The sequence below is a fragment of the Coregonus lavaretus genome (genome assembly GCF_964263955.1).
Source record: "Coregonus lavaretus genome assembly, chromosome: 25".
Classification (NCBI taxonomy): Eukaryota; Metazoa; Chordata; class Actinopteri; order Salmoniformes; family Salmonidae; genus Coregonus; species Coregonus lavaretus.
The window spans coordinates 24868847-24881563 of NC_140012.1; the positions used below are offsets into that span (position 1 = coordinate 24868847).

General features: G+C 41.2%; 1 protein-coding gene and 1 pseudogene across 2 annotated transcripts; one reads left to right on the forward strand and one right to left on the reverse strand.

Moving 5' to 3' along the window:
- Positions 1–2164: 2164 nt before the first annotated feature.
- On the forward strand, positions 2165–3085 carry LOC311100648 (hemoglobin subunit beta-2-like; annotated as a pseudogene). Its single transcript has 3 exons — positions 2165–2256; positions 2473–2693; positions 2957–3085. The product of its transcript is annotated as a hemoglobin subunit beta-2-like (transcript).
- Positions 3086–4081: 996 nt separating this feature from the next.
- aqp8a.2 (aquaporin 8a, tandem duplicate 2) lies at positions 4082–12459 on the reverse strand (the record flags this gene model as incomplete). The annotated part of the gene is made up of 5 exons (XM_084141656.1): positions 4082–4124; positions 6500–6634; positions 6907–7121; positions 7433–7559; positions 12200–12459. 5 exons carry the CDS (start codon positions 12457–12459, stop codon positions 4082–4084), a joined length of 780 nt encoding a protein of 259 aa, XP_083997782.1.
- Between the last annotated feature and the right edge of the window lie 258 nt (positions 12460–12717).

Sequence of the window (12717 nt, forward strand, 5' to 3'; positions counted from 1 at the left end):
CAGAGAACACATTTCCACTGTTTCAGAGTCCAATGGCGGTGAGCTCTACACCACTCCAGCCGACGCTTGGCATTGCTCATGGTGATCTTATGCTTGTGTGCGGCTGCTAGGCCATGGAAACCCATTTCAGCTCCCAACGCTGACGTTGCTTCCAGAGGCAGTTTGGAACTCGGTAGCGAGTGTTACAACCGAGGACAGTACTCGGCGGTCCTCTTCTGTGAGCTTGTGTGGCCTACCACTTTGCGGCTGAGCCATTGTTGCTTCTAGACGTTTCCACTTCACAATAACAGCACTTACAGTTGACCAGGGTAAGCTCTAGCAGGACAGAAATATGACGCTCTGACTTGTTGGAAAGGTGGCATCCTATGACGGTGCCACGTTGAAAGTCACTGAGCTCTTCAGTACGGGCCATTCTACGGGCCATGCTATGGAGATTGCATGGCTATGTGCTCGATTTTATACACCTGTCAGCAACGGGTGTGGCTGAAATAGCCGAATCCACTAATTTGAAGGGGTGTCCACATACTTTTGGCCACATAGTGTATATTGGCCATTTATCCAACAGGTGGATCTAATCCTGAATGCTGATTGGTTAAAACAGCATTCCAGCCGGTGTCTATTCTTCAAGTTACCACCAGCTAAATCTATGACGTTAAAATGCCTATTTACTCTGTGCCATCTGACTGTGCAATCCACTGTCTCATCAGCCCAGCCAGGCAATTTATAAACTCCACTATAAAAAGCATCTAGACGTTATCTCACATTTCTTTTAGACTAACATTTAGTTTTCAACAGCGGAGATTTAAAATAACCTTGCTTTCTGTCTCTCCTATATTTGCAACATTGTTTCAATATTCAAATTTGATCTCCAACTGTCCCATAGTAATGAACATGTTGGGAGTCGGGATGAGAGAGACAGGCAGGCTGCTTTTCTCAGACAGTTGAAATCATTAATCAGCATCATTTTTATGGATATATACAAAGAACTATCAATAGAAAACAGGTAAAACGAAACGATGTGCAACTAGTCTGCAATCTTTCCAGCTTCAGTTTGAAGTGATTGTGTTAGCTGTGTTGTTTGCTAGCTCCTCTGAACAACAGTGTCCTGACAAGAGTGCACGTTTTTTATGGTAGGTGAAATCGTGCAAAATTAGCTAATTCTTATCGATATATCCAAATAAATATCACTAGAAAACAGCTTAAACAAATGCAAATGCAGCTACTTTGTTAGACGTAGTTGGCCAGCTAGCAAGCAAGGGATAAGAACGTTGCCAGCCAGCATGGCAATAGAACATTTAGAACGAACGACTGGGTCGCCTCCATAGACACAGAACAAAAATACTGAATGACTGTCGCGTTTCTGGCAACCGAACTGATAGAAGGAACGACCAGCAGGCTTGGGTAGCAACCCTAGATTTGTGACGGGACTATATGTTGTGGAAGGATGAAATAGTATGAATAAATTAATAAAAATAACGTTTTTAATAAAAATATGTAAATCATTATTTGTATATGTTGGTAACCTGATAATGCCCTCGAAGCCGGTGTTTGGAGGATATATTGGCACTGTTTGCCGGCCCAAGACGAACAACACCCGTGCCAATATATCCTCCAAACACTGGCTTCTCGGGCATTATTATCACTTAAATAACCCCGGTAGAATTGCATGGTAGAATTCAATGGCTATGAAGTTAATTCTTACATGTTTCTATGTTTGAGCTACTTTTGAAAGCAAAAGTCGAATTGAAAACGTTATTGTATTGGCATTGTTGAATTCGATTTTCATAATAGAAAGCCAGGATTATGGATTGGTTAGCTAAACTAGAAAGTCTGTTTGTTTGGTTACCACGGCAACTACTGTTATTTAGTAAACTTTCTAGCTACTTCAGTGGATGAAACACATTTCTACCGGCAAATGAACACATTTCTGGTGGCAAACGTGTTAAATTATAGCCATGGTACAAAAGGGATATTCAACTCGGGGCTCTATGCGTTCAATGGAAAATAATGCTCTGTGGAAGGTCAGTACCAATCCGCTAGCGCGTCGTGGAACACCACTTCCACGTCGTTCATTATTTTCCATAGAACGCATAGTTGCTCGTTGCATAAATAGTTTGTCTCATATAGTTTTCTGTGCAACTCAAGAAACCGACCAACAGTAAAAATGGTCGAGTGGACAAATGAAGGGCGCGCAGCCATCACTGATATCTTCTCTAACCTCGACTACGATCGAGTTACCGCCGAATCCCTGGAAAGGTAAGTGCTTTGCTATCACATCCCAATTTTAATTCCATAAAACAATAATGTACAGTAATCTATTATATTACCGGTATGCAGTATTGACGAAAAATTGTCTCGAGAAAACTTCAGGGGTCTTTGGGATTATCACATTGACATACAACAACGTTCTATGATTTGAGCAGGTTTCCGAGAGTTTAAAGTAGGCCTATGACTTTATTTTCCACATGACAGGTGTCTGTCGTGTACCCCTGGTCCCAGAGGTACTGGGGCTTCGGCAACTTGAACAACGCAGAGGCCATCATCATCAACAACCCTCTGATTGCTAAGCACAGCGTCACCGTGCTGCGAGGTCTGGACAGAGCTCTGAAGAACATGGATGACATCAAGAACACATACCCGGAGCTGACCGTGCTGCACTCAAGAAACTACATGTGAATCCCGACAACTTCAAGGTAGGATTTGAACATAGAAGCCAATATTCAATGAATACTACGTTTCTAATTTGTTCCAACTGCAGCACAAATAGGAAAAGGCCGGGTAGCGCAGAAATTGATTTAGGCAGCATTTTCATAATTGCCATAGCATAGGCCTGTAGGCCGTAACATTCGTTAATTGTATGTATAGTTAAAGTAGCATTTAGCTTGAAGTCAGAAATGTAGTCAAAAATGTAAAAGATCTAATCAGTTTTCTCCTATATATTTTTTCTGTCCTCTAGCTGCTGGCTGATGTTCTGACCGTGGTGGTCGCTGGGAGGATGGGCAACAACTTCACCCCGGAGTATCAGGCATCCTTCCAGAGGTTCTTGTCAGTGGTCGTGTCTGCTCTGTGCAGGCCGTACCACTAAAAGCCCCTTCCCTCCCTTCTCTCGACTGGGACTGGCTGAAGAGATGTAGCTGTCCAGTCGCAAGAGCATCAAAAATAGACGACACGTTTAAAATAACTTGTTGGTTTCTTTTTACTTTGTTGATGTTGTTTGATGAGAAGGCTTGATATGCCAAGAAAAGTCGAAGTGAGAATATACCGAAATTGTTTTATGATGAATAGCTTTAGGCCTATCATCAGTAAATAAAACTATATGATATTGAACTATATTCAAAAGTGTGCCTCTTGATAGACCTACTTCGAAGCAAATAAAAACAGAGAAATAACGAAAATATCGCGATATGTTTCATAAAGCAAATCATATACAAGATAAAATACGTAAGTACGCATATTTAGATGTTTTATTTGGGTGTACATTGGTGGTGATGAATGCTAAACCCCAATACTGTAGGCCTATAATGCATCATTAAAAGAGAGGTCAATTTCAGCAGCTGGAACAGCGCCCCCCAGAAGCTAGGTCAAGTTTGACGTGCGGTGCTGCTATTTCAGCACCTACACCGCCGACAGCGCCATATGGTTCCGATCTGCATAATGCTATTAGCGCTGCTTTTGTGTTGTTGCCGGAGACCAATACATCCAGAAATACAAAATTAAACAACAAATGTACCAGTATCCATCACGCCCAACGGGGGGCGCTCTTGCATCACGGTAAATCAGCTTGCAGTTGCAATCATCTTTACAGAGCATCCACATCTTTATCTTTTAATATAAAGGAAAAACACGAAAGCAAACTGGAAGCAGAGAGTACAATAACAGTTATATTAGTACAGTATGACACCTCCTGCTATCTGCTGACATTTGCAAACCAGATTCATAGTATTTCAAATTAAACAGAAATTCCATTCTGAGTCTAAATTCACATTGCTTATAAAAAAAAAAGCTTAATATGACAAAAAGTAGTAAGTAGTTGGTGAAATGTTTTCCACAGTGACTTGCATAGGACATGTACAGTAGGATGTCACTTCATGAGGATTAGTGTCTTCTCATCTCCAAGCACAAGTCTGGAAAAGAAAAGTGCTGTTCTTTTAGTCAAAATCACAACAGAAACTAGACACTGATAAAGATATCAACCTAGCAACATAAGGTATTGTGGGGGCCGACCAGGATGCCAAGATGACGACCAAGATCGACGACGACCACATCCTCACATATTTTTGCTTAATATGATTAGCCTGCCTAACATTGAATAGCCTGCCTAATTGCTTACACATAACTTAAAACGGTCTAATGTAAAATAGTGTTTTCCATAAATCCCTTTGACACAGATGTCAGGACAGAATTCTAGGCCTCAGGAACTGACAATCCAACCTTGAACTTGCTAAAATGCTGAACGCCACTCTGTTCTGGACAACATGACAAAGTAGCAAAGTCTAACTGTTGTCATTGTTCAACTTAAAGTTGTATTAGTGTCATATCTACAATGCCTTCAGAAAGTATTCATATCCCTTGACTCATTCCACATTTTGTTGTGTTACAGCCTGAATTCAAAATGGATTAAATTGATATTTTTTCTCTCACCCATCTACGCACAATACACCATACTAACACAGTGAAAATATGTTTTTAGAAATGTTAGCAAATTTATTGAAAATTAAATGCAGAAATGCCTCATTTACATAAGTATTCACACCCATGAGTCAATACTTTGTAGAAGCACCTTTGGTAGCGATTAAAGCTGTGAATCTTTCTGTGTAAGTCTATAAGAGTTTTGCACACCTGGATTGTACAATATTTGTACATTGTTCTTTTTAAAATTCTTAAAGCTCTGTCAAGTTGGTTGTTCACTGCTAGACAGCCATTTTTAAATCTTGCCACAGATTTCATGCCAATTTAAGTCGAAACTGTAACCAGGCCACGCAGGAACATCCAATGTCGTCTTGGTAAGCAACTCCAGTGTATATTTGGCATTGTGTTACAATTCTTCAAGCTCTGTCAAGTTGGTTGTTGATCATTGCTAGAAAGCAGACTTAGCCAGGTTTTCCTCTAGGATTTTGCCTGTGCTTAGCTCTATTCCGTTTCATAAAAAAAAAAAAAACTCCCTAGTCCTTGCCGATGACAAGCATACCCATAATATGATGCAGCCACCACCATGCTTGAAAATATGAAGAGTGGTACTCTTGTGTTGGATTTGCACCAAACATAACGCTTTGTATTCAGGACATAAAGTATATTTATTTGCCAAATTATTGGCAGTTTTACTTTAGTGCCTTATTGCAAACAAGATGCAGGTTTTCGATTTTTTAAATTCTGTACAGGTTTCATTCTTTTCACTCTGTCATTTAGGTTAGTATTGTGGAGTAACTATAATGTTGTTGAACCATTCTCAGTTTTCTCCTATCAGCGCCATTAAACTTTAAAGTCACCATTGGCCTCTTGGTGAAATCCCTGAGTGGTTTCCTTCCTCTCCGGCAACTGAGTTAGGAAGGACGCCTGCATCTTTGTAGTGACTAGGTGTATTGATACACCATCCAAAGTGTAATTAATAACTTCATCATGCTCGAAGGGATGTTCAATGTCTGTTTAATGTTTTATTTTTTTACCCATCTATCAATAGGTGCCCTTTGCGAGGCATTGGAAAACCTCCCTGGTGTTTGTGGTTGAATCTGTATTTGAAATTCACTGCTCGACTGAGGGACCTTACAGGTAATTGTATTTGTGGGGTACAGAGATGAGGTAGTCATTACAAAATCATGTTAAACACTATTATTGCACACAGTGAGTCCATGCAACTTATTATGTGACTTGTTAAGCAACCGTTTACTCCTGAACTTATTTAGGCTTGCCATAACAAAGGGGTTGACAAGACATTTCAGCTTTTCATGTTTAATTGTAAAAATGTGTAAAAACATAATTCCACTTTGCCATTATAGGGTATTGTGGGTAGGCCAGTAACATAACATCTCAATTTAATCAATTTTAAATTCTGGACAATAGGCTGTATCACAACAAAATGTGGAAAAGTCAAGGGGTGTGAATCGTTTCGGAAGACACCGTACCAACGTCTGTAATGATGTTTACGCAATTCAGAATGATTATATGGTCTTGAGACTCAGAAGCATACTTTGCCTTTTGGCCATTTGCGTTTTAACCATGCTCTTTAGCCACCATGTTATTGGTTTTGGTCTTTTAGCCCCTGGTGCTATTAGCCTTTGCAGTTTTACAAAGCCACCAGTATCCAGAAAGCTCTGTATAAGTCTCCTCTTTTACTTTTACAAAGTCAACTTGCTACTGCAAAATGTGATCTTCATTATACAGTATTTCAAGCACATTGTAGAAGGATGTATAGATTTTTGTAAATGTAAATGTGAATTTAAAAAAAAGCACATTACAGGTTTTAACAAATTTTATGTGATGGCCTATCTACTGTATCTCTCACCTCACTAGTTCTGCTGCCAGTAGACCTCCTGCGATAGGACCAGCCCAGTAAACCCAATGGTAGGTCCAGTAGTTGGCCATTACCGCTGGCCCCAGAGCCCTGGCTGGGTTCAGACAGGTCCCAGACACGTCTCCCCTGAACCAGCGCACAGACAGGTTAAGTGCTTAAGTGCAAAAATATCTAGGATAACTGCCATCACCAACTTTAGAGCAATCAGAGATGCTATTTGGTAAAGGGGACATTATCTGGCACATGATACAAACTTGACAATGTGAGTGAAACTGACTATTGGTGAATTCTGAGCATGTGGGTACTGGAATAGTCTAGATTTCATAGAGCAGGCTTAAAAATGTAATATTGTATTCTTAAATATTGTACAATTCAATGAATATCTTCTCTCAACTCACCCTGCCAGAATGTTGATGATGACAGTACAGCCTACCAGGAAAGGCACCATGGGGCTTTTGCTCTTTACGTTGACTGCCCCTAGCAATACTACCATGGAAACTAGGCACGTCATCGCGATCTCTCCAAATATGGCTCCCGCCAGCTGGTCCTCTGATTGGAGGATAGTAAACGCCGCTCCGGTGGCGTTGGCATAGTTCTCCTTTGATGTCATCATCTGAGGGACAGTATACATCAGTCAGCTGCTGACCTGCATATTGCAGGTGCTAAGCACAGCAGAACACCACTTCACATTAGTGACAAATGTATTCATAAAAGCGCCTAGGCCTATACAAATAATTGATTAATTGATTGATGTTCTTAAGTTTATAAGCATGCCTTTCCCTGACTTTGTCCCCAGGCTCAATGAGAGCCGGCTGGTGGAAGAGATTAGCCTTTCCACTATAGAATTATTAGCTGTTCTCCATTTGTACCACTGTACCTGTTCATTAGAGGTTACCACAGGTGAACATTAATAACTCAACTGACCTTTGACATGGCAGCTCCCAGCACCCCTCCTATTAACTGGCTGATAAGGTATGGGACGACCATGAACAGTTGCATGCCACAACACAGGTAGATGGCAATGGTGAAGGGAGGGTTGAAATGGGGTCCACTGCATGAAGAGAAGGATAAATTAAGTTGCATTAAAAATAAAAGCCTACACACTGATTTAATTATTTAAATTCAATTATATAAAATTAATTTAGTCTATAACAAACTATTTTTCATACATACAGTACCAGTCAAAAGTTTGGACACACCTACTCATTCAAGGGTTTTCTTTATTTTGACTATCTTCTATACTGTACAATAATAGTGATGACATCAAAACTATGAAATAACACATATGGAATCATGTAGTAACCAAAAAAGTGGTAAACAAATCAAAATATATTTTAGATTTTAGATTCTTCAAAGTAGCCACCCTTTGCCTTGATGACAACTTTGCACACACTTGGCATTTTCTGAACCAGCTTCACCTGGAATGCTTTTCCAACAGTCTTGAAGGAGTTCCCACATATGCAGAGCAGTTGTTGGCTGCTTTTCCTTCACTCTGCGGTCCAACTCATCCCAAACCATCTCACTTGGGTTGAGGTCGGGTGATTGTGGAGGCCAGGTCATCTGATGCAGCACTCCATCACTCTCCTTCTTGGTCAAATAGCCCTTACACATCCTGTATGTGTGTTGGGTCATTGTCCTGTTGAAAAACAAATGATAGTCCCAGTAAGCGCTAACCAGATGGGATGGCGTATCACTGCAGAATGCTGTGGTAGCCATGCTGGTTAAGTGTGCCTTGAATTTAAAATAAATCACTGACAGTGTCACCAGCAAAGCACCCACACACCATCACACCTCCTCCTCCATGCTTCATGGTGGGAACCACACATGTGGAGATCATCCATTCACCTACTCTGCGTCTCACAAAGACACGGCGGTTGGAAACAAAAATCTCAAATTTGGACTCATCAGACCAAAGGACAGATTTCCACTGGTCTAATGTCCATTGCTTGTGTTTCTTGGCCCAAGCAAGTCTCTTCTTATTATTGGTGTCCTTTAGCAGTGGTTTCTTTGCAGCAATTCGAACATGAAGGCCTGATTCACGCAGTCTCCTCTGAACAGTTGATGTTGAGATGTGTCTGTTACTTGAACTCTGTGAAGCATTTATTTGGTCTGCAATTTCTGAGGCTGGTAACTCTAATGAACTTATCCTCTGCAGCAGAGGTAACTCTGGGTCTTCCTTTCTTGTGGCGGTCCTCATGAGATATTTTTTAATCTCACAAAAGTAGTGCACTAGGACTTTATTACTCCTGTATTAGTGGAGTAGTGGCTCCACTAATCTTCCTGTGGCTACGGCCTATGATGCTAATTTCTACATGGCTTGTAGTAGAAACAGTTTAGAAATCAGTTTGAAATATGCTAGCTATAGCTCTTCCTTTCCTCTTTTCAACAATATAAATGATTTTTTCATTTATATCCTACTCCTATAATTCAAACAATTAAAATACCAAGACATGTATATTTTACTTTCACCTCATATAAAAGCACAGAATTCCTGCTCCTCAATATTTAGATATGCTAATATGAATTGACCAGATTACCTCTTGCGAAGAAGTCGCACATATTAATCATAAAATTACTGAGTTACACAGCACCCTCTAGATTGTGAGTAATAGGTGAAGTAAGTACCAACCCATGATGAGAGAACCAGCCACAGTCTCCCCTATTCACTTCGCAGTTATTATAGAGCGGTTATTGCGCTGTTTCCTCTCATGTTACAAAGCGAATGCAATATGAAGATTGGGACATAAAAGTGATTCTCCATATGATCATAGATGGATTTAACGTGAGCATTTCTGTCCACTAAACAAATTACTTGCATCACACATAGTTTTATATAGCCTACGCATTTTAGTTTGTTCGACATTTGGCAATGTGAAACCAACCAGACCAAATGACCAAAACAGAATGTAGCAAATAATCAAACTCTGATTAGAACGATAGCAAACAAACTCCATATGCTGTTTTCTTTGTATAAAAAATGTGAATTATGTATATCTTAATTCAGCTTGGATACTAAAATAGGCCTAATCATTTTTCACAAGCATTCGGATCTATGAAGAAACAAAAGACTTTCAGATTGTGTTTAATAAATGGAAATAAAACCCAATGCAATCCCAATCTAATCGTACAGATGTTGTGATATTCTACAGGCAGCATCCTCCATCATCAGCTATGCCAGTGCAGCAGGGGGAGCGTTCAACGTGGTTAAAACCAGTGGAGCTATCGGCTGTGCCACCGTAGCAGAGATGGTCATGACCCTCTTCCTGTCCCTGGTGGTCTGTATGGGGGCTGTCGACGGCAGGACCCGTACCCCACTGGCTCCACTCTGCATCGGGCTCACTGTGACTGCTTGCATACTTGCTGGGTAAGGGCTGGGGAAAATCTATGGAGACCTGTGAATGTCAATAGATACAGATGGTTTGGAAACACTTAAGGCCTATGTAATGCATTGTCATGATAGATGGTTTAGATGTAGATTTATTAGGGTCACCATTAGCAGACGCCAATGGCAACAGCTAGTCTTACTGGGGTCCGACATATAACGAAAATACATTACAGACAAAATAATACACAATTTACATACATTAACATGTAGTGTGTGTGTGCATCTATCAGTTACACATACATGTCAGTACATACAGTGGGGAGAACAAGTATTTGATACACTGCCGATTTTGCAGGTTTTCCTACTTACAAAGCATGTAGAGGTCTGTAATTTTTATCATAGGTACACTTCAACTGTGAGAGACGGAATCTAAAACAAAAAATCCAGAAAATCACATTGTATGATTTTTAAGTAATTAATTTGCATTTTATTGCATGACATAATTATTTGATCACCTACCAACCAGTAAGAATTCCGGCTCTCACAGACCTGTTAGTTTTTCTTTAAGAAGCCCTCCTGTTCTCCACTCATTACCTGTATTAACTGCACCTGTTTGAACTCGTTACCTGTATAAAAGACACCTGTCCACACACTCAATCAAACAGACTCCAACCTCTCCACAATGGCCAAGACCAGAGAGCTGTGTAAGGACATCAGGGATACAATTGTAGACCTGCACAAGGCTGGGATGGGCTACAGGACAATAGGCAAGCAGCTTGGTGAGAAGGCAACAACTGTTGGCGCAATTATTAGAAAATGGAAGAGGTTTAAGATGACGGTCAATCACCCTCGGTCTGGGGCTTCATGCAAGATCTCACCTCGTGGGGCATCAATGATCATGAGGAAGGTGAGGGATCAGCCCAGAACTACACGGCAGGACCTGGTCAATGTCCTGAAGAGAGCTGGGACCACAGTCTCAAAGGAAACCATTAGTAACACACTACGCCGTCATGGATTAAAATCCTACAGTGTACGCAAGGTCCCCCTGCTCAAGCCAGCGCATGTCCAGGCCCGTCTGAAGTTTGCCAATGACCATCTGGATGATCCAGAGGAGGAATGGGAGAAGGTCATGTGGTCTGATGAGACAAAAATATAGCTTTTTGGTCTAAACTCCACTCGCCGTGTTTGGAGGAAGAAGAAGGATGAGTACAACCCCAAGAACACCATCCCAACCGTGAAGCATGGAGGTGGAAACATCATTCTTTGGGGATGCTTTTCTGCAAAGGGGACAGGATGACTGCACCGTATTGAGGGGAGGATGGATGGGGCCATGTATCGCGAGATCTTGGCCAACAACCTCCTTCCCTCAGTAAGAGCATTGAAGATGGGTCATGGCTGGGTCTTCCAGCATGACAACGACCCGAAACACACAGCCAGGGCAACTAAGGAGTGGCTCCGTAAGAAGCATCTCAAGGTCCTGGAGTGGCCTTGCCAGTTTCCAGACCTGAACCCAATAGAAAATCTTTGGAGGGAGCTGAAAGTCCATATTGCCCAGCGACAGCCCCGAAACGGGAGAAGGTCTGTATGGAGGAGTGGGCCAAAATCCCTGCTGCAGTGTGTGCAAACCTAGTCAAGACCTACAGGAAACCTGTAATTGCAAAGAAAGGTTTCTGTACCAAATATTAAGTTCTGCTTTTCTGATGTATCAAATACTTATGTCATGCAATAAAATGCAAATTAATTACTTAAAAATCATACAATGTGATTTTCTGGATTTTCTGTTTTAGATTCCGTCTCTCACAGTTGAAATGTACCTATTATAAAAATGACAGACCTCTACATGCTTTGTAAGTAGGAAAACCTGCAAAATCGGCAGTGTATCAAATACTTGTTCTCCCCACTGTACATACAACAAGTAGGTCACATGGGGGAGCGGCGTTGTGCCGTGAGGTGTTGCTTTATTTGTTTTTTGAAACCAGGTTTGCTGTCCACTTGCGCTATATATGTCCACTTGCGCTATATATTTGTTTAACACTTTTTGGGGGTTACTACATGATTCCATATGTGTTATTTTATAGTTTTGATGTCTTCACTATTATTCTACAATTTAGAAAATAGTAAAAATAAAGAAAAACCATTGAATGAGTAGGTGTGTCCAAACTTTTGACTGGTACTGTATACTTTATCAGAGAATTTTTATTCCAAAATACATTATGTTCCAATTTATATCTTGAGAAAACACAAAATATTTATCTGCACAGCAGACCACTAGCTTGCTGCAACCAGAGCTCTAAGTTGCATGAAAAAGCCAGGTGAGGTAAAATCACACAGATAAGATCAAGCAGATGAGTACAGGTGAGTCCTACCTGATCTCATCCATGCATGCCACCATGACGGCCATTGCCAGGCCATGGACCAGTGCCAGCTGTACCCTGCCTGCAGACTCAACGTTCTCGATGAACGACACACACCCGATGAAGACGAAGAACATGGTGCCCACCACCTCTGCCAGGCAGGGCTGGATGATGCGCTCAAATGTGTTGGGAGGCCGAACCATGGGAGGCTTCTTGGTGCCACTCATCAGAGTCGAGTGTCCCTCATCCAGCTCCATTTTCTCAACTCCCATTGTGTCTGTTTGGACCGTAAGAGTAACTCTGACTGTGTCCGTCTGACTGCCTAGTCTAAGTGTCTGAGATACAAGTGAGCGACTTATGATAGTGTCTTGACAATTTATAATCACTGGCGGTCTATATTGATATTGCCTCATTGTTTGACCCACTGACCATAAACCTTGGCAGGGACAATGTCTAGCCATATTTTATTCAGCTCCTTGACCTCATTCTGATAGAGGCTGTTCATATCAGTTCAACAAAGGACCTCTTAG